A 26,035-nucleotide genomic window follows, 5' to 3' on the forward strand; every position below is an offset into this window, starting at 1 on the left:
TGTGTGTGTGTGTGTGTGTGTGTGTGTGTGTGTGTGTGTGTGTGTGTGAATCTCAGTCATCAGGCTTGCTGGCAAGTGTTTTTACCATTAAGCCATCTCACCAGCCCAAAGGGCAAGCTACCTGAATACGATATGCCCTACCATACAGACATAGGAAAAAGCAGGCATGTTCAAGGAACATATATTCTAGCCACTCAGGATCAGTTTCACACAAAACTGAGATAGAAACACCTACAGGTTGGTCCACAAGTCTCAGAGTCAGGCAGTTTCCTTTATACAAGCTGCAAATAGGAGAGCAGGTTTTAAAAATGCATTTTCATTGAAGGACTAAGGCGATGAGTCAGAGGGCAAGGGGTCATTGCGCACACAGATAAGCACTGGAGAAGCCAGGAAAGGTTAAACAAGGAAGGCTTATCTCTTTGCAGGAGGGAGATGTGTACCTGTCCCCACCCCCGGGCTGTGAGAAAGGCTGTGGTTTACACCCTAGTGACCCTTTGCTGTCTGTAGAGCCAGGCTTCACCCACATGCCCCAGAATTTGTGTCGCACTTACTCCAGGCTCTTTCCCCATACATCCCGAGCATTGCTTCTAGGCCATTACATCTTCCCTTGTACTTTACAGCAGCCTAACATCTGTGCTCTCTCAAGGGCAGGCTAGTCCTGACCACCGCAGCCAGTCTCCCTAGACCCTCAATCTTGGGCACTATCTCTGGGTTCACAGTACCCATCTTCGTGAAAGATGCCAGATGTATTTTGTAAAGAATGTCAATGTAAACATATATGTCTTATACTCATGGGACTAGTTCGTTGTTATCAGAAAACCTTTTCCCAAAACCGCACTGTGCTTTCTGTGGCTAAAATAAAACAACTGGTGTCAGACTCTAGAAGTTTGAACGCGCACCAGGTAACTCAGCCAAGCTGAAGCGAGTTTCATTCTTACCTCGCTGAATCGTTTCGCTGCTGGCCATAAAGACTGCAGAGACTCCCACAGCAGAGCATTGAGTGAGCAAGAAGGCATGAACTTGTGTGCCTACTACTCACATGAAACTCGGTGCAGTAGCACATTGTATGACTCCAGCACTCCTACAGCTCGGGAAGGAATGGCGGGAGATCCCAGGAAGCTCACAGAGCAAGCAGAAACCCTGCCTCAAGAAATGTGGAAGATCAGCATCAGATGTTGCCCTTTGACCTACACACACACACACACACACACACACACACACACACACACACGGCTGTGCACATGTACACACCCACCCATGCACAGGCACACACAGAGAGACAAAAATATTTCCCATGCAAAGAATTAACACTGAACATAACTTTTACAGTGAGCTTTTATTTATTGATTTTTCTTTTTTGAGACAGTCTCACTATCTCAGGCTGGCCTCACAGAGACTGTATGGCAGAGGATGACTTTGAAATCCTGATCCTGCTTGGTGCATGTGGCGGTGGAGGTCAAACCCGAGGCTGCTTGAATGCTAGGCAAGCACTTAGCTCAGTGAGCCACAACACCAGCCCCATTACAGTGGTGGTGAGGACAAGAGATAGCAGGAGGATTGCTCTAAGTTGGAGGCCTCGCTGTCATTCCAGCACTTGGGAAGCAAAGGCAGGAGGATTGCTCTAAGTTGGAGGCCTCCCTGATCTACACAGTAAGTTCCAGGCAGAATTACATAGTGAGACCCTGTCGCTCAAAAGTAGCAACACCCCCAAAATGTTAGGTGAAACGTGCCCGACCTACTTTCCCTTCACTAGAAAAGGAGCACAGAGTGCTGGGTGACGGGTGTGCACTACCCATAACTGCTCTCAGACTTCATACTGTAAAAACTACAGTATAGTTGCTAAAGTTCTACTCTAACGTGGAATGTTCGTCTCTCCTTAACTATTTTCTAATTCTTTTCTCTGGGAGTTGTTGGGAATACTGTCAGGGGGAGTCGGTTTTTTTTTTTTTCTTCCGTTGTTATATTTTGAGCCTAAAATAAGTATGACTTGAAAAGTTTTCAAGCGCAGCCAAATATCTCTCACTTTATTTTCTGTTAGTGTTTTGTTTAATCTTGTTGTTGGTTTCAGGGTCTTTACATGTGGCCTGTGTTGACCTTGAACTCAATCCTCCTCCCCCCAAATGCAGAGGTTACAGTCATACACTATCACCCTGACTCTTCCATAGTTACATTGGAAACATTGTACTAGGAAATATTATCCAAAAATACTTTTGCCGTATTTGGTAATTCATTTTGTAACAGTGAACTTACTCAATAAGTCTCTCTCTCTCTCTCTCTCTCTCTCTCTCTCTCTCTCTCTCTCTCTCTCTCTCTCTCTCTCTCTCTCTCTCTCTCTCTCTCTCTCCCCGTTTTTCAAGACAGGGTTTCTCTGTGTAGCCTTGGCTGTCTGGAACTCAACTGTAGACCAGGCTGGCCTGGAAATCACGGGAATCTGCCTGCCTCTGCATCCTGAGTGCTGGAATCAAAGGCTCATGCCACCATGCCTGGCATTTCAGTAAACTTTTAAAATTAGAGTGTGACCTGGAAATGAATCCTTGCAACATCAGAGATTGGGGTTTGCTGTCATTTTGGTAGTGTCAGGGGTGAGCTTGTATCTGCCAAGCAGAGTGAGACCCGTGCTGCCTTCCACAGGGTGGGGACAACCCAGTCTCCAAATGGATTCCTGAGGGGAACCTCACTTTCTGTTCCAAACAGAACAAACTGATTGGTTTTATTTTATTTTTTTATGTGAGCACTTGCCTGCATGCATGTCTTCATACCACATGTCTACCTGATATTTGTGGAGGCCAGATAGAATATTAGATGCTCTAATAACCATCAGAACTGGAGTTTCACATACTTGTGAGTCATTACATGGGTGCTAGGCATCAAAGACCCTGTAAGAGCAGCAAGTGCTCTTAAGCACTGAGCCATCTCTGCAGCCACCCAGTCCCCTTTTAAAATGGATTTTTAGAAAAAAAAAAAAAAAGAGGGATAAAAGAATGGCGTCTACACACACACACACACTCACACACACTCACACACGCACGCATGCACAGAGCTTGCACTCAGTACTATCTACAGATGTTCTGAGGAAATCTCACTAGGGTACCAGTGCAGAGCGTGGGTCTCAGGCGAGCACAGCGGCAAGTGCCTGCAAGTCCTCCTCTTAGAGGAGGCTGACAGCAGAATCCCAGCCACCCTGGAGCACACAGGGAGACCCTGCCTCAGAACAGTCAAACTAAGGGGTAGCGAGTTGGCTCAGCCACTACGAGTGCTTGCTGCTCTTCCAGCTCCTAGGGATCTAACATCCTCCGGTCTTTAGCACCTATGCACACACACACACACACACACACACACAGAGAGAGAGAGAGAGAGAGAGAGAGAGAGAGAGAGAGAGAGAGAGAGAGAAAGAAACTTAAAAAATGATGAAACAAAACACATGACAAATTCAAAAACTTGCCATGAACTAGATATAATCTTGCAAGTTCTTTTCATCTCTCTGAGCTAATAGTTTTTTAGAAACCTTGTGTGGGGAATGCGAGAATTTGTAGATATAGATCTGGTGACGGAGCCCTGGACAGGTAGTAAATGATTAAGAGATATCAGTGCTAGGCAAGGTGGCACACACCTCGGGTTCCAGCCCTTGAGAAGGGAAGACAGGAGGATCAGGGGTTCGAGGCAAGCCTGGGCTATGAGAGATCCTGTCTCAAGAACAAACACAAACATTCATATTACTGCATAATGACAGATATGCATAAGCAAAAGGGCAACATTCTCCGAGATGATGTAATCCTCTCTGAAGGAAGCACAGGTCCTGCTCACCGTCCATGTTTTGTGGCATAATTCACTGCATTTTTGCTCTTTGTCCATTTGATTCAACCCTTATGTAACCCAGGCTAACCTCAAATTCATTCCATAGCCAAGGTTTATTTTGATCTCCTTGCCGCCACCTCTCAAAGTCCTGGGAATGTAGGCATGAGCCACTAGACTATACTCTGAAAACAGGCTATCTGAACCTGCATATTTAAGTTTCTCTCTCAGCTGTGAGTAATAGCATTCCATTCCAAGGATTTTTTGGATTAAGAAACATTGGGAGGCTGGAGAGATGAGTCAGAGGTTAAGAGCACTGACTGCTCTTCCAAAGATCCTGAGTTCAAATCCCAGAAACCACATGGTTGCTCACAACCACCTGTAATGAGATCTGACACCCTCTTCTGGTGTGTCTGAACTCACCTACAGTGTACTTATGTACAATAATAAAGAAATCTTTGGGTTGGAGCAAGCAGGGACTGAGCGTGCGGGCCGACCCGAGTGAGCAGGGTTGACCAGAGAGAGCAGAGGTCCTAAATTCAATTCCCAACAACCACATGAAGGCTCACAACCATCTGTACAGCTACAGTGTACTCACATACATAAAATAAATAAATAAATCTTTTTTTTTAAGTACATAAAAAGAAACACTGGCTCTCAATTTTGGCCAGGCATTGGTTGGCCATTCCCTCTGTCTCTGCCAGTCACATTTTGGGTTGAAGGTTTTGTGGCTGACCTTACTCCTCCTCTGGGAGTCCTGACTGGCTACAGGAAGTGGCCACTTGAAGATCTTTATCTGGAATGGCCAGAGTCTCTCTCTCTCTCTCTCTCTCTCTCTCTCTCTCTCTCTCTCTCTCTCTCTCTTTCTCTCTCCTGTTTTATTCCTACACCGATCCCCCTCCCCCCACCCCATTTCTCTTCCCATCCTCTCTCCCACTTCATCCATTTACCTCTGAAATCTATTTTATTTCCACTTCTGAGTGAGATTCAAGCACCCTCCCTTGGACCACCCTCTGCTTGTTATTTGACTTCTTTGGTTCTGTGGATTCTAGCATGGTTATCCTGTACTTTATGACTAATATCCACTTATCAGTGAGTACATATCATGCACATCCTTTTGGGTCTGGGTTATCTCACTCAGGATGATATTTTTCTAGTTCCATCCATTTCCTGGATAATTATGATGTCCTTGTTTTTCATAGCTGAGTATTATTCCATTGTGTAAATGAACCACATTTTCTGTATCCATTCTTCAGTTGAGGGACATCTGGGATGTTTCCAGTTTCTGGCTATTGTGAATAAAGTGTATTCACAATATAGTTGAGCCAGGTCCTTGTGAGATGCTGAAGCACCTTTTGGGTATATGCCCAGGAGCTGTATACCAATCCTTGACACCATTCATGATACTTTGTTATGCTTGCAGACAGGAGACTACCACAACTGTCCTCTGAGAGGCTCCACACAGCAGCCAATGGAAACAGATGCAGAGACCCACAGACAAACATTAGATTGAGCTCGAGGAGTTTTGTGGAAGAGTTGGGAGAAGAACTGAGGGACCCAAAGAGGACAGGGACTCCACAGAAAGATCAACTGGGTCAACTAACCTGGACCGTTGGGGCTCCCAGAGACTGAACCACCAACCAAAGAGCATACACTGGCTGGACCTAGGCCCTCACCCACCTCCTACACATATGTAGCAGAAGTGCAGCTTGGTCTTCATGTGGGTTCCCCAATAACTGGAGTGGGGCTGTCCCTGAATCTGCCGCCTGCCTGTGATCCTGTCCCCAAGCCTCAGTAGGAGAGGATTTGTCTAGTCCAGCATTGACTTGATATGTTGGGGCAAAGGGAGACTAGGGGAGGCTCCCCCTTCTTAGAGGAGAATGGGAGAGGAGATGGGGGAAAGATTTATATGAGGGAGGACTGGGAGAAAGGGGATTGATATTAGGATGTAAAGTGAATAAATAAAATTAAATTTTATAATTAATAAAATTAATTTAAAAAGAAACTGGTTTAAATAGAAAACATTAGTTATATGAAAGACACTTGGAATCCAATAATTTTAAATTATAATAGGAAATTTCAGTAAAGTAATACATTAACTGTTCTTTAAATGGAGTTCTGAAGTACATTTTACCTAAAATAAGTATTTCAGGTTATAAACTTAATTGGAAAGTAACAGATCTAACTTCATGATATATTTTACATTTCCTTAACTCGTAATAGTCTTCTACCAAATTGTTTTAACTTAGCATGTTTCAGAAACATTTTGATTATCTTCCTCCTTGGGTATCTTTTTTTAAAAAGATTTTATTTTATGTATATGAGTCCACTGTAGCTGTACAGATGGCTGTGAGCCTTCACATGGTTGCTGGGAATTGAACTTAGGACCTCTGCTCGCTCTGGTCGGTCCCACTCTCTCCGGCCCTGTTTGCTCCAGCCCAAAGATTTATTTATTATTATAAATAAGTACACAGTAGCTGTCCTCAGACACACCAGAAGAGGGCGTCAGATCTCATTACGGACGGTTGTGAGCCACCATGTGGTTGCTGGGATTTGAATTCAAGGCCTTTGGAAGAGCAGTCAGTGCTCTTAGCCACTGAGCCATCTCTCTAGCCACCCTCTTGGGATATCTTAAATGTATCCCCAAATTAGTTTCATAAAACATTTACAAAACTTTTCAGCATAAGTTTATCCCTGCATTCATTAAGAAGCTGTTCTGTATAAGAATTAATCTGGGAGAGTGAGGAGACTAGGCCTAATAGTTCATCTGTGGATCATATATCACTGAAGGAAGTCGGGACGGGAACTCAAACAGAGCAGGAACCTGGAGGCAGGAGCTGGTGCAGAGGCCATGGAGGGGTGCTGCTTACTGGCTTGCTCATCATGATGCCCTCTTCCTGCTTTCCTATGGAACCCAGACTACCAGCCCAGGGGTGGCACCACCCACAATATACTACGCCCTACCTCATCAACCATGAATTAAGAAAATGCTCTACAGGGTTGCCAATGGCCTGATCTTATGGAGAGGGTTTCTCAATTGAGGCTTGCATCTCTCAAATGACTCTAGCCTGTATGATGTGAACATAAGAGTACCCAGCACACACACATATTCTCTCCTCTCTCTCTCTCTCTCTCTCTCTCTCTCTCTGACAGACAGACAGACAGACAGACACACACAATTTAAAAGAAACAAAAATAAATGTTAAATTGATAGTGACCAAAAAATCCAAGCAACTAAGGTCTGAAAATAGGCTTTTAATTCAGTATCTTTCAAAGCTGTAGTGAATGGTAGCTACTGTTAATAACCAAGTCAGACACTGTAATAGTTTCTAGTGTCTGTAAAAGAGGTAGCATGTAAAAACTAAAACTACACTTCCTCCCCTGCTCTGAGTGGCAAGAAGAAAAAGAAGCACACTTATTTATGATGTTCACTTTGTACAATGACTTAGCAACTATACCTAACACGAAATATGTGCAGCCAATTCATGAAAGAAAAACAGGGTTTTTTCCTGAAAGTACATTTCCATCACTTTGGGGGACAGGTAATCACACACACACACACACACACACACACTCACACACTTAATACAAATTCATTTTCTAATAAGTTTTTAATATTTCATTTTTGTTCTTTTGTTTTTATTGTTTGCTTACTTGTTGAACTCAGGGTCCCACTATGTAGCCCAGGCTGCCCTCAAACTAAAATCCTCTTGCCTCAGCCATGTGCTGAGATAGCAGGCATGCACCATCATGCCCAGCTCCACATTTTAAAATTTTTCTGAGAACCGTTATCAGACATTTTCTTCACTGTTGCCTTAGAGACAGATGCATTTAGCCCTTCTATTTAGATCTCCAAAGTACACTGTACTGAAATAGCATTGATAAAAAGGACACTTGCCTAATGGTCTCTGAATTCCAACACATAAATATCAAGCAAAACACCAAGATTTGGACGAATGCTTACCACTGACTGTGGGCCAACAGGACAGCTCAGTGGATAACAGCCCTTATGGCGAAGCCTGATGACCTAAGCCACATCCCCCGGACCCACATGTTGCAAGGAGAGAAGACTTCTGCACATCACCAAGGTACATGCATGTCCACACATGCACAGATAAATACATGTAACCGTCATAAAGGAAACCATGAAGGTAGCAACTTCAGGAGACATAGCTTTTCCCCACATTGCACCAGTGCTCACTTAGGATGACCAGAGAATTAAGAACATTTGCCGGACTCTGTTTCCCAAGCACTGAAATTAAAGGCATGGTACTGCAGGTTTCATCGTTATACTTTTACGTTATGTGACAAAACTTTCCCTGGGGGTATGCAACACACATCTACTCACCCCATAGATCACACAACACACCAGAGTCCAACTTGGTGGACCAGTGACTTTTATTGGAGTTCCTTGCAGGTTTATGGGATAGAGGTTACGTGCGGGAGCAGCAATAACTCACATGCAGCTGCATCAACAAAGCCCAGCCCAGCATGACGTGACAGCTCACAAATCCGGAACCTGGAGCACGCTGCACAGCCTGCAGGCAGCTCAGCAGGTTGGAGAGGGTCCTTTCCAGGTGCCTCAGTTGCTCTAAACCTCTTCCAGGCAGCTTGGCTGGTTTCTGTTCCTTCCAGGCAGCTGGTCTGGTTCTAGTCTTTGCAGCTTGGCTCTGCTCGGTGTGAAAAACCTCAGGGTTTTGATTACATTCTCAGGCAGGAGGGACCTAGAGAAGCTGGCCCATATCAGGCATTTGCTGGAGCTACTCTGAGTTGCTTACCTCCTGCTTCAGGAGACATTTCCCAAATATCACTCAACTGAAAATAATTTTCATGGGCTAAAAATCAGATAATGTGGGCACTGGATGTAGCTCATTCATGGCTCAGGATGGGTGAGACCCTGAGTTTAATACCCAACACAGGAAAAGAAATGTATCAGATAATTTCATATTGCCGTTTGCATAGACAAGAAATTGTGTATCTGCAACTCAGCATTTAAACTAATACCAAGGATCATGAAGGCAACTAGGTGACAGCATGAAACCATATTCTTACTGTTATAAAAAAAAGAACTACCAATACCCTCAGAATGCCATAGTACACACGTGTGCGTGCATGTGTCTGGTGTGTGTCTGTGTGTGTGCATGCGCATATGCATGTGTGCATGTGTGGTTTCTGTGGTGGTTTGAGAGAATGATCCCTACACACTCATATGTTTGGATATTTGGTCCCTGGTTGATAGAGCTGTTTGGGAAGGATTAGGAGGTGTGGCCTTGTTGGAGGAGGCGTGCCAATGGGGTCAGACTCTGAGGTTTCAAAAGACTAGCCATTCCCAGTTAGCTCTCTGCCTCAAGCTTGTGATCAAGATGTGACTTTCAGCTATTGCTGCAGTGCCATACCGGCCTGCCTGCCCACTATCAGGTTTCATCATGATGATCATGGACTCTAATACTCTTAGACTGTTAGCCCCAAATATGCTCTTTCTTCTATGTTACCTTCGTCGTGGTATCTTGTCACAGCAATAGAAAAGTGATTAAGACAGCTTGACACATTCTGAGACCTCTCCCAGTTGGCAATTTTGTGGTGTTAACATCAGTGTGTAGTTATCTAAATCTAGACAGGTAACGTACTAGGCAGCTAGGCTGTGCAGTCTAACATACTGCTTAAGCCACCCCCCTGCAGAGCATGCTACTGCGCTGAAGATTGTAGGCAATCATAACACAACAGCAAATGTGTTTCTGAATCTAGGCTTGGCGTGGTGGCATACTCACCCCCCAGCATATGGGAGGCTGGGGGATCAAAGTCCTTAGCTAGCCTGTCTCAGAAAAGTAAATTAAAAAAAAAATCAATGTCCAGCACTGTAAACCTAGCGGAAACACAAGGCTGAGGGAGTCATGGGCCTTCGGAGAGAACTTGCTGCTTTTTTAGCTGAACTGACACATCATCAAACTGCCTTGTGAACATACAGCCCATATGGTCACAACCCAGAGTCAAATGCCTTTCTCGGAGAAGCCCCTCTTTTCAGTGAACACAGGTGTGTGGCTGCCCAGGATAAGTGACAGCTGGGAGCTCAGTCCTAAATAGGACAATTGTAGCACTCCTTTTAAGGTACAGAGAACTTCACAGTAGGTGAAAGAACGAAAGATCATAAGAGGCACAACAGGGAGAAGGGCAATCACACGCCATCTTCCGGGAACAACTCAGCCATTGCAGTCACAAACTCAGAGCAGCTAAGGAGATTCACGTTGAGCCTGCCCAAGGCTGGCCCTGTCCACAGTCAATCATGGGCAGTGGTGGGGCTCCCAGCTGCTGAACCATTGGCTACTGACAGATTCTGGGAGACTGGGAGTCACTGCCTTAAGTTGTGTGCACACTGTCAAACACACTGGGGTCTAAAAGATGGCCCCAAATCCATGGTCACACAAATAGCCCTGGTTAAATCTAACGGTTCACAAACAAAACAAGACATGTGGGAAAGGAGTCTGTAGGCAAAGGAACCTTGACAGTGGTAGGAGAGAGATAGGAGAGGGTGGGAGTAAGACTAATCAGACAGCATTTTATACATTTATGGTATTGTCAAAGGACAAATTTAATTTTTAGAATAAACTAGAAGAAAAAGGTTTCAAAAAAAGTTAAAGGGTATTAGAAACCCAGGCAAAGTAACTTTATAGTCTTGTCCCCTGAATCAGTTTTACAAAACTTCAGGATTAAGTATAAATAATTTAAATATAAAGATTATAAGCCAAGAATCTAAATTTTGTGTATTAGTCATTTGTCATTGTTATAAACAGCATAAATTACTCTTTCCTACCTTAATATTAGTTCATGTTAAGACATTTGCTTAAACACTCATGTTCACCTACACACACACAGTTTGTGGAGACAGTCAGCCATACTACATTATCTATTACTGAATGAAAATCATGTTGGCCTTGACTCCACAAGACTGAGGAGATAATTCCTGATATGTGAGAAGAGTGTCGCATAGAGGCCACTGACTGAGTTCAATCACTTGTACTAATTTCATTTCATCCATCATAAACATTCCGATGACAGTTCCTAAGAATGAACAAGAGGCTTGTTCAACTCCTTGCCTCCAAGACCAACTAATAGTCAGAGAGGCAAGCTAATGTGGATGTCAGGGCCACCGGTTAAGAAGCACCACGTGGAGGGGAGGGCAGATGTGATGGAACAGTGTGTCTTGCTTAGAACCATCCTAAGAAAACTGTTCCTCAACTACAGAGCTACCAAATAAAGCACTTGCACCGGCAGGCCATAAGATCCTTGGAAATGCGTTCTTCTAAACATAAGCGACATGTACTGTCCTTTTGTAGGAACGACAAACATCTTTAATAAGAAGCTTTTCTGGACTCATTATGCTGCAAAATTATTTGAGCTATGCAAGAACTAGTAAATTAAACACTTTAAAAATTAAAAAATACGTGGTGACGCACGCCTTTAATCCCAGCACTCGGGAGGCAGAGGCAGGCGGATTTCTGAGTTCGAGGCCAGCCTGGTCTACAAAGTGAGTTCCAGGACAGCCAGGACTATACAGAGAAACCCTGTCTCAAAAAAAAAACCAAAAAAAAAAAAAAAAAATTAAAAAATAAAAGGAGCCAGTCGTGGTGACGCACGCCTTTAATCCCAGCACTCGGGAGGCAGAGGCAGGCGGATTTCTGAGTTCGAGGCCAGCCTGGTCTACAAAGTGAGTTCCAGGACAGCCAGGACTATACAGAGAAACCCTGTCTCGAAAAAAAAACNAAAAAAAAAAAAAAAAAATTAAAAAATAAAAGGATGTTGTGTTTGTCTACATGTATGTAGGTGCACCACATGCATGCCTGGTGCCCATGAAAACCAAAGAGGTGTCCTTGGAACTGGAGTTTCAGACTGTTGTGAGTCTCCAAGTGAGCCCTGGGCACTGAGCTCAGGCCCACTCACGAGAAGCAAGTGCCTCTGAGCCCTCTTCCCGGCCCCTAAAAGGGACATCTTAAAAGTCACAAGTACTCTCACAGTTTAAATCTGAAAATTTTTAACATTTTACTGTCACTATTAATTCGATATTTAACAAAACAATGGGTACTTACTACACTCTGAAGTGTTTCCTCTAAATTTATATAGTTTTGTACATTTATTCTACTACTGTCACCGAACCATACCTTCAGCCCAAAGAGTAGTACAAATTTATTGTTAGAATAATTATCTACTAAAAGAACTAACTGAAAGACTATTCGTGTTTATAAACCCTTTATTTTGACTCAGAGAAAATGTTTACTCAATAAGATTGCAATAATAATTGCTGGTTCAAAGCCTGTATGGTGTGAATGGCGCATGCCATTCATTCCAGCTATCATGAGGCAGGGAGAAAAACTCCCATAAATTTATCGTGAACTTGAGTCACATGGAGCAACATAGTGGCCAGGGCTATGTAGTAAGACCCTACACCTCCAAACAAGCAGACACACACACACACACACACACACACACACACACTGATCCCCTTAAACAGCCCAAAAGTTGAATACTGTGGGCTTCAAATATGAACTACAACCATCACTCCAAGACTTTAGCTCTTTATGAGAATTTCCATGATGTTCAAGGAGATGGTGCAATTACCTCAACTCTCTGGCATTTTTAACATTTTCTATTTGTAACTAATGGATGTAGCTTTTCCTAACCATTCCACTCTCAACTATGTACCTCAGAGAATGCAGTCAGTCAGTTCACACAGACATTTGTTTACAAATGCTCATAGCATCATTATTCATACTGAGTAGATAGAACCGAGATGCCCAAAACACCCAAGAAGAGGTAAGCCAACCAATTGGGATTCTACCCAAGTACATGAAATGCCACAGAAAGGATGAAGTTACTGATGAGGCCAGACTGGACCTTGAAAACAATGCTGTGCTGGGTGAATGACAGTAAATTATGGAGCCACATGCCGACTGGTTCTATTATGTGATAGAATCCATCATGAAAAGCTGACCAGTGCTCCAGGGGCTGAGGGGGAGAAGGGGACACAGAGGCTGTTCATGGGAATGTGACAGCAGTGGTGACTGCACAGGTCTGTGGATACACGAAATCCAAAACTACACCACAAAGAAAGAGAGAGAGCCTGGGCACAGCTCCACGGTCAGAGGCACTTAGTGCTCAGACAGCTCTGACGTCAGTCAACAGCACCAAAAAGATGAGGAAGGTTAGTGTGAATTTTATCTTATGAGGATTCTATTTCAATAAAGCTACAAGGTATATGCTTATTACAACTTTATACAGAATTTCTAAATAACTTCACATTCTATTAAAAAGCTTATAGGGCTCAGTATACCATATATATTTATGTATAGATATATAGCATTCTGAAAATTGTTTTACAAAAAAAATTTCATAACATCACTTTTGATAGACATAAAACAGAAGACAGTAATTTTTAGAATGTAAATATATTTTAAAAATTAAAACACCTAAGAAATGCAATCTATATACATGAAAAGATAAAATATTTATATGATGACAGCTAGTACATTGCCCACAAGCAATGGTGGTGTTTGTTATGTCCAGATTGTGGTTTAACACCACAGTGATAGATCACTGTTCTTTAGAAAAATTTTGTAAGGTACATAGCATGAGGAACTTATAGAACACTGTAAATGGACAATTAATGCCAAGTAACAGTATTTTCTCTAAAAACAAATGTTAGTAAACAAACATCTTAAACTAATGAACCACAAAATGAGCTTATTAAGTTCAAGATATATAGTCAACTTGCATAAAATTACATGTGGCTATTTAAAAACCATCTGTTTCTAAAATATCAGTAACTCTGGCTATTGGGATTTCCACAGGAGAGAAAATGTCATTCATTTTCTTTTTATGTCGAGGTCTGCTTTAATAACATTACAACCATGCTCTTAAGAAATGCTACAGCTTACTTGAGAAGTCACAACAGTAAAGCATATACATCAGTGCATTCTGGTACCAGCCCAACACAGCATTTCTCAATGTGACCTAGACTGCATTTCTGTATGACTTTGGCTTTTATTCTCCACATATTACATATACAATTAAGAATTTTAATTTTTATTAAGGGAGCTATCACACTGATCATTTAAAGACACACACAGAGAGAGACACACACACACACAGAGACACACACACACACACACACGCACAGACACACACACAGAGACACACACACACATGCACGCACAGACACACACACACACAGACACACACAGAGAGAGTACTTGGATGATCTAGTACTTTACTAGAAGTATATCTATAGACCACAAAACCAACTTTTACTTATAAATGAAATACTAAAATTTCTGACTTGGGAGAAATGAAATACAATACAGTGAGTGACTTTTCATGCCTACTGTAAAAACCCACGTTGCCATTTGAACTGTGTCTATTCGTGCAGTTTAATGAGCCCTCAGAAGAGTTTCCACATCTTTACGCAGAATTCACATCAGTCAACTGCCGGTACTTTTATATTTTCAGTGTCTTATCAAAATATGGATAGCAAGGTTCTTCTCATTCTATGAGGCAGGGAGATGCTTCCGAAGGATCTCTTTGGATGCTGCAGATATGACGTCTGGGAAGGTCACATCAAACTCTATCAGTAGGTCACCACGTTGGTCAGGGTTTTTTGGAAATGGCAGCCCATATCCAATAATTCTTCTCCTCATCCCAGGCTTCACAATATCAGTGACTGACATAGGTATGTTTCTTCCATCCATTGTTGGCACATTAATTGAGCAGCCACACAATGCCTAAAGTGGACCAAATAAAATGAAGTTACTAATAAACTTCCAAACTAAAGAATATAAGATTGTGCTAGGAAGTAAAGGGTAACACCATGAAGGTAAAATTTTAACTTCCAAAAGGATTACAACAGCTAATAACCTATTATATTATATTTCCTATTCTCAAAAGTCTGCTCAAGAGAAACAGAGTCAGAGAGACAAGAGAGGACAGAAAAGGAAAAGAGAAGTCAAGGAAGTCTCCCACCCTGACTTAGGACGTTCAAAGCTATCGACAGTCAGGGTGCAGAGAACTGAATGGAGAGACAGGAGGACTGAACTAAACAGGAACAAACCTACTTCCCAGAAGACCTTGGGGTGTCTACTGGACACAATACAGTTCCTGTCGAACCACACAGGGACCATACAGTGTAGCTCTGACACAGGGAAACTAAACAAGTAACAGCACATTCAGGGAAAAGAACATGTGCTTGAAGGTAGAAGCCATATTTCTACCTTTTAAACTGTTTGGAATATTAGTTGGTAGGGATACACTGAGCCATTTAAACAGGGACATGACCCCATCCAAGAAGTAGTGCAAATAAGGACTCAAGAACTATATTAAGGGGTGGTATTGTGTACTATGTATACTTATGTACTTGTTATGGTCTAATGCTTGTTATATAAATTGTACTCCAGGACTGGGGAGATGGCTCAGTGGGTAAGAGCACCCGACTGGTCTTCCGAAGGTCCTGAGTTCAAATCCCAGCAACCACATGGTGGCTCATAACAAGATCCTTAACAAGATCCGACGCCCTCTTCTGGGGTGTCTGAAGACAGCTACAGTGTACTTACATATAATAAATAAATAAATCTTAAAAAAAATAAAATAAATTGTACTCCAATCACTTCAGAACAAATGTATTAATGGACTACAGCGGTGGGTTACCAATGAAGATCTCACAGACCACAACCTAAAACTAGAGTTAACTTAACACTGGCCATAAAGTATCTAATCAAGCTTGCACTTGAAAACTGACATTTAAATAGTTAATATCAGTAAATAAATTTAGAAACTATGATATCATTCAAAAGAGAGATATAATAGTACCACTTCCTAGAGAGTTATTATGAGGAATAAGATATGCAGAGCACTGGATAAAAGCCAGCTCCTGCCCAGACAGTTCCCTAAGATTAATCAGCAGCACTCATCTCTTCCGTCTTAGAATCATAGGGCTTACTAACTTACCTCCCGTAAACTAATTTTAGCAGTGTAAACTATATTTGACCCATCTCTTTTAAATTTGGGATGTTCTTTGTCTTTAATAATAAAAACAATGTCTGCTGGGATACTGTGTGGTGTCTCATCGCCTTCCCGGGGAAACGTGATTTTGGTGCCTTCTTTCCACCCTTTTTTGATCTCAATGGTGAGAATTTTGTCCTCAGATCTGTAACTCCTTCCGTCAGGGTTTAATCTTTTTCGAGAAATCTTCATCCGTTTGGTGCAGCCACTATATATTTCTTCAAGCGATACTTTAAGTTCATGAATAATGGGAGGGTCTTGTTTGAGACGAGAGGGTCCCACAGAATTCCTGTCTCTTGGATATCCATTCATGCTGAATCCAAAGGCACTAAAGGGATCTCCATCTATTTCCATTTCTTCAGACTCTCGACCTCCACCCATCCGTCTCCCAAAGAAAATTTCAAAAGGGTTGGAACCTCCAAAAAAAGCTGCAAATGTGGCATGAGGATCTCCGTGGAAAGTGTACCTGAAGGTACCTCCTTGTCCATCAGTACCTCCAGCGCCTCCCTTCAAGCCTGGGTAAAGAGATAAGCATGATTAGGAAAAAGGCTGGCAGTCTAGACAGTTGACCACTTACAGATTGTACTGCTAATAAACTCTGGCTTATCACTTACGGCCTGAAACATCATTAGAATTAAACAGAATAGCTTCTGAAGATCCATCCTATGTTAACATTTTAGCTTTTAAATCATTCCTCCAAATTCTTTGCTTTAATAATTTCTTCTTGAATCTTTGTTTCATAATAAATATGAAAAATAAAAGGAAACTGAGATTCCCTTACCTCAAAAACTCCCGTTCTTTAGCCCAGAAACTTAGAATACCCAAGATACAATTTGCAAAACACAAGAAAACCAAGAAGAAGGAAGACCAACATGTGGATACTTCATTCCTCCTTAGAACAGGGAACAAAATACCCATGAAAGGAGTTACAGAGACAAAGTTTGGAGCTAAGATGAAAGGATGGACTATCCAGAGACTATCCCACCCGGGGATCCATCCCATCATCAGCCTCCAAACCCAGACACTATTGCATATGCCAGCAAGATTTTGCTTAAGGGACCCTGATATAGCTGTCTCTTGTGAGGCTATTCCAGGGCCTGGCAAATACAGAAGTGGATGCTCACAGTCAGCTATTGGATGGAACACCGGGCCCCCAATAGAGGAGCTAGAGAAAGTACCCAAGGAATTGAAGGGGTCTGCAACCCTATAGGTGGAACAACAATATGAACTAACCAGCACCCCCAGAGCTCGTGTCTCTAGCTGCATATGTAGCAGAAGATGGTCTAGTCAGCCATCATTGGGAAGAGAGGCCCCTTGGTCTTGCAAACTTTATATGCCCCAGTACAGGGGAACGCCAGGGCCAAGAAGTGGGAGTGGGTGGGTAGGGGAGCAGGGTGGGGGGAAGGTATAGGGAACTTTCGGGATAGCATTTGAAATGTAAATAAAGAAAATATATTTAAAAAAACTATTCTAGCATACCTAAGTATTACAAATTTAAGAGTTTTAAAGATGCTGGTTGAAAAACTAATCTAAATCCTAAGGACCATTATAATAATAAGTATTGTAACAACAGTTATATAGTTCATACTAGTAGCTTTATTGCATGCCTTTTGCTGTTGTTTTAATGATTTTTATCATTTTAATTAGGTGTAGGCATGTGTGTGTGCATATAAGTATGTGCACATGTGCAGGTACCAGTGAAGGTCAGAAGCATCAAATCCCTAGGAGTTAGAGTTATAGATGGTGGGGACCCTCCTGAAAATGAGCTCCAGTGCTTGGAGAAAGCAGCCAGTACCCAGCCATCTCTCCAGCTCCTATGTCTTTACTGTTTAATAACTGAAATAGAACTCTTTTTAGAGGAGCAAAGGAGAAATATAATAAATGGGACAGTATGAAAACTGTTTTTGTTTTTTAAAGATTGACTTATTTATTTATTTATTTATTTATTTATTTATTTATTTATTTAACGTTTTTCAGCATGCTGTTGCTGACACACAAGAAGAAGGCATTGGATCCCATTACAAATGGTTGTATGTGGTCGCTGGGAATTGAACTCAGGACCTCTGGAAGAGTAGCCAGTGCTCTTAACCCCTGAGCCATCTCTCTCCAACCCAAAAACTGTTTTTGTAGACACTATATTAACATCACCTTAGACAGCAAGCCTTTTTTATGTCCACTTTATCACATCCTGACTCACAACATTTAAAAACAGGACCACAATAAAAAATCAGGGTTTTTTTTTTTTTAACATGTAAAATGGACTAGTTATTTCTACCTGATGATCCACTTTAGACAGTAGTACTATATGACCTTTTGCCCAGAGGTTCAGCAAAGTAACATGTGAATGACAAAGATTATATACATCTAAAATAGCATTTTCTATCACATACCAAAGAAAGATTCAACTAAACCCCTAAAGCAACACACTAGGAGGCCAATCGAGAGAAGACTCTCTCGGTCTAGAGAAGCTTCTGATAGAGCCCAGGAGGACCCGCTCCAAAGGAGGGTGGAGGGAAATTAAGATTATAGGACTATGAAAAACTCTACTTTAAACTGAGATTCTTATATCCCTATATTCCTATTGCTCATATATATGAAGTTGAAAATGACAGATACTCCAGGAAAAATCAGCTAATTCTTAAAGTTGTCCTGAACTGAAACTAAAATAAGTATTTTGAGAATCAGCCTAAAGAAGACAAAGAAGCAGGGCGTGGTGGCGCACGCCTTTAATCCCAGCATTTGGGAGGCAGAGGCAGGCGGATTTCTGAGTTCGAGGCCAGCCTGGTCTACAGAGTGAGTTCCAGGACAGCCAGGGCTATACAGAGAAACCCTGTCTCAAAAAAACCAAAAAAAAAGACAAAGAAAAAGCAAAATAACATACAGGTGAGATCTAATCATTGCAATGTCAAGGAGGCTTAATTTGCATCTCTTACTGTATAGTTGGTTTCATAGATAGATAGATAGATAGATATAGTGTGTGTGTGTGTGTGTGTGTGTGTGTGCGCGCGCGCACGCGCACGCATGCTATGACATCCAACAGTCTCAACTAACATCTAAATTCTTACCTTTATCCATGAAGAGAAATCTAAAGGACCAAGAAAGACCTAATCAGAGTCCTCATGAGAGGACTGTCCATGCATACACACATGTTCGCAGGCATGTACACTCATGCGCACACATGGCATGGTTAGTTGGGATATTCACTGTAGAAATGGAATGACAAGTCTGAGAAGGACAAACAAGGTTACTAAACTGCTCATTCTGTCTTCCTTTTATAGCTTTGTTAATATGACTGTAACTCCAAATGTGAAAAGCTAATGAGAGATTTTCTTACATGATAGATTAAGTATAGACCCCTAAGTCATCACATGGAAACTGAATGAGTACTTAAATTATTCCAGGAACTGTATCCCTCTTCCCAGTTTCATAAAGTAGAATAGTTTACCAGCTAATCAACATGGTAAATGAGCTTGCCTATCCTTAGCTCTCTAAAAGGCAAAAATCTAAATGCTTTGGACACATAACAGAAAAGAAAGAATAACATTTTCAGTATTACATCATAGGTTTGGCTTTTCCCTAAAACATCTTCCCTTGCTCCCAAAAATGGTAATTCAGTCAGTATTATAGTCTGTGAGAAAATTTACACGCAGCCTGAAGTGACTTACTCATCAGAGCTGACAAAAATGTGGCTTGAGTTTCCTAGACATCAAATGGTCAACTGTGGAGTCCAGATAAAGGAGGGAGCCACTACTGTAATAATGAGAAAATCCTACCAAAATTCCGCTTTAGTATGACATGAACTGCTTGCTGTCTCCTGCACTGCTTACCACTTGAATTCTATCAAGCATTCCATCAGCCAGATAGTTAACCTTAATTCTGTACACTACAACTCCCAACAAAACCTGTCAACATCCAACTGGACTCTCTGCTCTCTACATTTTCTGTCTAGTCAGGGAATGGACTCTAGATTCAGCATCTGCCTAGACTTTTAATCAACTAACCAATTTAATACACAAAAACAAATAGATCTTTGGGATATTCCCCTTAGCAGTGATGTCTTTTAGTTAATCTGACAAAAACTATGAAAAGAAGAAACACTAGAGAATTGGAACTGCTGAGAAAAGAGTCATGGGACCTATTACCAATTCCTACATTAAGGAGGCCTGGTGCACAACAGTGTTCGATTTGTAGCAAGACGTCAGAATTATAGAACAAGGACCTTTAAAGAGGTTAACTCACAAGTAACTTCTGTATCTTTAGGACCCAGGAAACAAAGAGGTGCAGCTGACTAACTGCATGGAAGAGAACAGTGAACTAGAAGAAGGCTAATACACTGAATACTTATGTTGAAACACATCAACAACTGTCAGCATCCTGAGTAAATTAGTGAGTAAGAAATTATCAACAAAGTAAAGAAGGAAGAAATGAAGGCTAGAAAACCAGAACCCTCTAAAGGTGTCCTTTGAGGGAAAATTGTAATTTTTATATTTTAAAACTGCGTTTCCTTATGGTCAGTTGGTCTGTTGGTGGCACGTGTATGCCATGGTATGCATGTGGAGGTCAGAGAACAACCTTCAGAATTAAGGTCACTCTTTCCACCATGAGGGTCCCAGGGATTGAACTCAGGTCCACAAGCACCTTTACCCACTGAGCCATCTCTTTGGCTCAAAAGAGAAAAATAACTTAATTGTTTAATACAAACCTCTGTTCACATCCAATTAACCAAGCCTAAAAGTTTAGGGCAGAGAATAATTCAAAACCCAATTATAGATTTCTGTAGTTCCATGATTATTTTCAAATACTTACACTATGGAGTAAACTGACTTGTTATTTAGTATGTAGACTACATGACAAAATTAATTTGTATACAGTTCCGCTGTAATAAATTTACTGCCACTACAATCCATTTGTGGAATATTTCCACCACTCTCAAGAGGTCTCTACTTTCATTTCCTGCTTATTCCTATATTCCTACCTCCAATCCTAGGCAAGCTAGCTCAGCTATCTCTATAAAGCTGTCTTTCCAGATATCTCACAAATTGAATTACATAATATATATTGTCATTAATATCTACAGTCTTTCATCCAGCATATTTTTCCAGGTTCATCCAGTTGTGACATATTTCATTAAATGGATCCTTTTAATTGCTAAAGAGTACCCACTGGAGTATATACTCCTTGTTGATCCACTTGCTAAAGCATGTGACTTCTGGACTGTTTGGACGCAGGGACCTTAGTGGTCCACTGTGAACAATCAGGAACATGTCTTTGTATGAGCAAATGTTTTGTCTTGTTTGTTCTTCTTTTTTATAGATTTCCAGGAATAAAACTACTAGATAATATAGTAACTTCAAAACAGTTACTTTATTTACTTTTTAAAAACGAAAGCATTTTAAATTTTAGATGTTAAAAGAATTTCACAACTTGAATAAACTGTATTAATGGTTCTCTTAATTTGTAAATGTGGACAGTGTAGATTTTTGTTACTACTGGAGAGGCCTACAGACTCAGGAACATAAGCACAGACAAAAGGAAAGCGAGAAAGGAGAAAAGCTTCCTCACATTCTCACACAATACTTCCAGGCGGCGAGGGTGGAGTGCTGAGGACTGAGAGCAGGGCTCTGCATGCTTACCTAGTGCCATGACCCTGAGCTACAGCCCTCCTAAGCCCACAGAGCTTTACAGTCACTGTGTGCTAGGTTAGATACCAAAGAGTAAAAACCAGAAAAGCTCAGCAGTCTTCACTCTCCTGTATTCCAGGTAGCTAATGACTACAGAGTATTTCTGAATACTAAATGTCAACACTTTAAGCAACCAGTCCTGCTTATCTGGGCTAAAAACACCAAGAACAAAAAAAGACTCAGGGTCTACAGAAATTGTGATTTAGTTTTTGAAAAATTAAGTCACTGGTAATGATCAGTAAAAAATAAGAGAAAAGAAGAGAAGAGAAGAGAAGAGAAGAGAAGAGAAGAGAAGAGAAGAGAAGAGAAGAGAAGAGAAGAGAAGAGAAGAGAAAAATCATTTGGGGAGTGAGCTACTCTAGAAAGCACTGCCAAGAGAAAAACTTAAAGAATTAAGTGTACCATCTGGTATACTTGAAAACTCTGAAGTCAAACACGATTAATGAGCCTGGATCCTCGGCTTAACACAGAGGTGCACTTGAGCAGTCCATAAGATGGAGCCAAATAACCTGCTTTACACAAGCAGCTTTGTGGGAACTCACACAACACTCCACCTACTCAAGAGTGGCCAGAGTACTGGCAATGTCCCAAGAGCCTGCTCGCTCCTGAGAGGTCACACCACGGCATTCTCAACCGTGTGACCATGGGGAACAGAGAACCTCAACTATCCTCATCTTGCTTCTTGTAATTACTCACTTTGTAAGAACTTGACACTGGATTCACACGAATTACAACCACAGGCAGCAGCATGCTTGGGACTCTGACCCAAAACTAAAGCAGGAGGAAAAGGGTCCACCACTGCTCTGAGTTGTCAGTTTAGTTTGCTTAATGCATGGCCCTGTTTGAAGGACTTCTTTAGAAAACTCTGATGTTTAAGTGCTAAACCAGGAGAAAACAGTATGCTCCCATAGCCACCGTGACTTAGCAGACATTAGGGGAAGAACTTTAGTCTGTTTTAACACTTAAAACCCCAGGACTCACATGAACTAATGCATGGTTGCCGCTGCTGCTGACTGACAATTTCAGACTCCTACTTTATGGCCACATTTACGACATTTATGGAGATGCTGGACAAAATTCAGAATGGTAAAAGGAGATTCTCAAAGGCTATGAGCTCACTGAGTCCTGATCTCAGATGGTAAGAAAAAAAGTATGGCTGAGGGAGAAGGAGAGCTGTCATGCTTCCTCTTCACCCACATAGTCAAATTTCCTAAAGGAATAGGTAACTAAAACAAAATCAGTCATTGTTCCAACTAGGTGGCCATTTTGAGTTAGAGAGGGAGAGAGAGGGAGAGAGAGAGAGAGAGAGAGAGAGAGAGAGAGAGAGAGAGAGAGAGAGAAGAGAGAAGAGAGAAGAGAGAGAGATCTTGTTCTCCTGGCACAATATTAACTGTTTATAATTAAGCTAAAAACTTGTTCTGGTATTTTATGACATCAGGGAAATTCTTTCCTCTCTAGGCAGATTGCCAAAAACAACTAGAAGCTAAATGCCTGTGCCTTCTGCTTCTACGACACACCACTCCGTCTTGTTCAGTTTCAACTAGCGTCGCTCTAAAAGGACAAAAAACTTCTTGTTTTTCTAAATAAAACATAAATGGTCCAGAATTTGAATTGCCAATCTTAAAATTTTAAGTGACTAAAGATTCTATTAATTCTGGCAGAAAAATCATTAAAAACAAAACAGGTTGCATAAGACTTTTAAACAATTCATTCACAGGCATGGGAATTTAAGGTTTCTTTTAAAATATAAAATGCTAAAACCATAAGTCTAACAGAAGAATATGAATAATACAATATGGTAAGAAAAAACCCACAAAGATAAACATGACATTTCATTCATAGCTCATTCAAATATTCAAGAATTGAACCTTAGTTTTAACCTGTTTTTTTTTTTCCTTTTATTTTAGTATGTCTGATGTTCTCATGTAAAGATAACCAGAAGGCTGAGAAGAAAAAAAAGGTTAAGATTCAGAGACAGCCAAAGGTACAGAAATATGCAGCTTACCTTCTTCGCCAAACTGATCATATATTTCTCTCTTTTTAGGATCACTCAGTACTTCATAAGCTTCTGCGACCTCTTTAAATTTTTCCTCGGCTTGAGGAGATTTGTTCTTGTCCGGATGAAATTTGAGGGCTTGCTTTCGGTAAGCCTTTTTAATATCTTCATCTGTAGCTCCTTTTTCAATTCCCAAAATGTGATAATAGTCTTTCCCCATTTCGAATGCCTTGAAATGAACTTAGATTTCCCTTTGTAAAAGAAAACAGCGTCCCCAGGCTTAGCAACACAATGATTCTGAGAAAATAAAGCAAGCTGGGTATCTTACAAGTTAAAGCAAATCAGCGACTCAGCTCGGCTGTCCAGAGGCAGCAGGCAGCAGCGTCTCTATTTAATTCCTCCCCGGCAGCTCACTTACAGATAAATAGACACCACACTGAGACGGCCTCAGCTAGACCCTCCCACTTCAACTACGTGTCTCTGTACTTTCTAGAACAGCGAACGCTACAGGACGTCACTTTCCCAGCGGCCTCTAGGCAAAGTACTGAGCTGTGTCTCTCCTCCTCCACGATTAACTATTCCCTTTCCTTCTTCCTAGCTGTACCCTTTTATTTCCTGTGGATTTAGCACACCAGCACAGAATGCCGTAACTACATATACATTTACTCCATTAGAGGTAAAGAGGCTACAGAAATAATTATAGCCATTAGGCACCCCACGTTAAACTGATTATACAAACAGAAAAGCCCTCAACTTACAGAAGGTATTCTAACTTCAAGTTACCTAGCTATAAAATGTGAAGAACTAAAATATGAGGTGTCTACATTTAAAATCTTCAAATAATTTGGGTCATTTTCAAAATTTCTGGGGTCTATCGATCTGAAAAGTGAGGGAGTCACTATATAAAATGTCACATGGTAAAATGACTGTTATAACATTGAAAAGCAGTATTCTAACATAAACAGGTAACTTAAGAATAGTTTTAACTAGGGTTAACTAGGGTTTTTTTTGGGGGGGGGGGATAATACTTAATCCATTCCTTAAAAGCTGACTGCCTAAGTTATCACAATGAAACAGAAAAGCCCGTTCTGAGGGGGTCTTTATACTGCAGGGAATGTAGGGGAGAAAGGATCAGATTTCAACATGCTCACTTCAGTGTAAATGTCACCCTGGACCAACTTAAGATCTGGATATATTATTTAAGAGAGGCAGTTAGGTAACAAGTGCCTTCAAAACACATTTCCCCTAACTTTAAGTATTTACTTGTTGACAAAGATTTTTTTAAAACATGGGGGGATTTCTCCCTATCTTTTTAGTATTCCCTTGCAATATTTATATATTTCCTTTTAATCCCTTAAAAAATATTTGTGGCCATTTGTTGTAAATTTTTTAAAGTTAACAGTTTTAATCACTTTTATATGTTATCTGATGCTTTCTTTCTTTAAAAATGAATCTTAAATAGATGAGGAATATTTTGGATGTAAATAACTCATCTTTTATCTCTTTTGTGAGTTTTCAATCTGTCCTGGCTGGTTTTGTGTGTCAACTTGACACAGCTGGAGTTATCACAGAGAAAGGAGCACCCCTTGAGAAAATGCCTCCATGAGATCCAGCTGTGGGGCACTTTCTCAATTAGTGATCAAGCGGGGAGGGACCATTGTGGATGGTGCCATCCCTGGGCTGGTAGTCCTAGGTTCTATAAGAAAGTAGGCTGAGCAGGCCAGGGGAGGCTAGCCAGTAAAGAACATCCCTCCATGGCCTCTGTATCAGTTCCTGCTTCCTGACCTGCTTGAGTTCCAGTCCTGACTTCCTTTGGTGATGAACAGCAATGTGGAAATGTAAGCTGAATAAACCCTTTCCTCCCCAACTTGCTTCTTGGTTGTGATGTTTGTACAGGAATAAAATAAAATAAAAAAATCTTATTACAAAAATGTTCCCATTTCTAGGTGAGTATTAAAACTCAAGGCCTTGCACACAATTACTCGTCAGTTACTTCACTCCATCACTGAACTCCAGCCACCATTTTTGATATGATACTGCAAAACATGGTTTACTAAGACCATGTCCAAAGAAATGTACTCAGTTCCTATTGTATTTAAAAGCCCTCAGTGTCTGGAAACTTGGGGGGCTGGGGGGCTGCTAAACCGCAAAGGCAATGGCCATACATGCTAAGACTATAAAAAGCTCCACGGCAGCAAGGACCACCATCCCTACGTGCCAACACTTGATGAACAGGCATTTCTGAAGGCTCCTCTCAACTCCCTCCCACAACTGGGAATCTCTCACACTTTGCCTTCTACAGCCAACACAGCTTAATGAGCTAGCTTCATGTTCTTTAGTCTATCAATAAATATCAGTATCAAAACATTTGTTATTCAAATTCCATGTTCCAAAGAACATGGAGAAGTTAACATCAACAGTCATCATGAGAGTGCTACTTTGAAAGTGCATATGCGCCGGGCGTGGTGGCGCATGCCTTTAATCCCAGCACTTGGGAGGCAGAGGCAGGCGGATTTCTGAGTTC

General features: G+C 41.3%; 1 protein-coding gene across 1 annotated transcript; it reads right to left on the bottom strand.

The window, feature by feature from the left end:
- Nucleotides 1–13,208: 13,208 nt before the first annotated feature.
- On the bottom strand, nucleotides 13,209–23,963 carry Dnajb4 (DnaJ heat shock protein family (Hsp40) member B4). The gene is made up of 3 exons (XM_029537975.1): nucleotides 23,521–23,963; nucleotides 15,781–16,349; nucleotides 13,209–14,561 (listed from the first exon to the last, which is right to left on the bottom strand). Exons 1-3 carry the CDS (start codon nucleotides 23,729–23,731, stop codon nucleotides 14,328–14,330), a joined length of 1,014 nt encoding a protein of 337 aa, XP_029393835.1. The 5' UTR covers nucleotides 23,732–23,963; the 3' UTR covers nucleotides 13,209–14,327.
- Nucleotides 23,964–26,035: the final 2,072 nt, after the last annotated feature.

The sequence above is a fragment of the Mus pahari genome, chromosome 4, assembly GCF_900095145.1.
Source record: "Mus pahari chromosome 4, PAHARI_EIJ_v1.1, whole genome shotgun sequence".
Taxonomy (NCBI): Eukaryota; Metazoa; Chordata; class Mammalia; order Rodentia; family Muridae; genus Mus; species Mus pahari.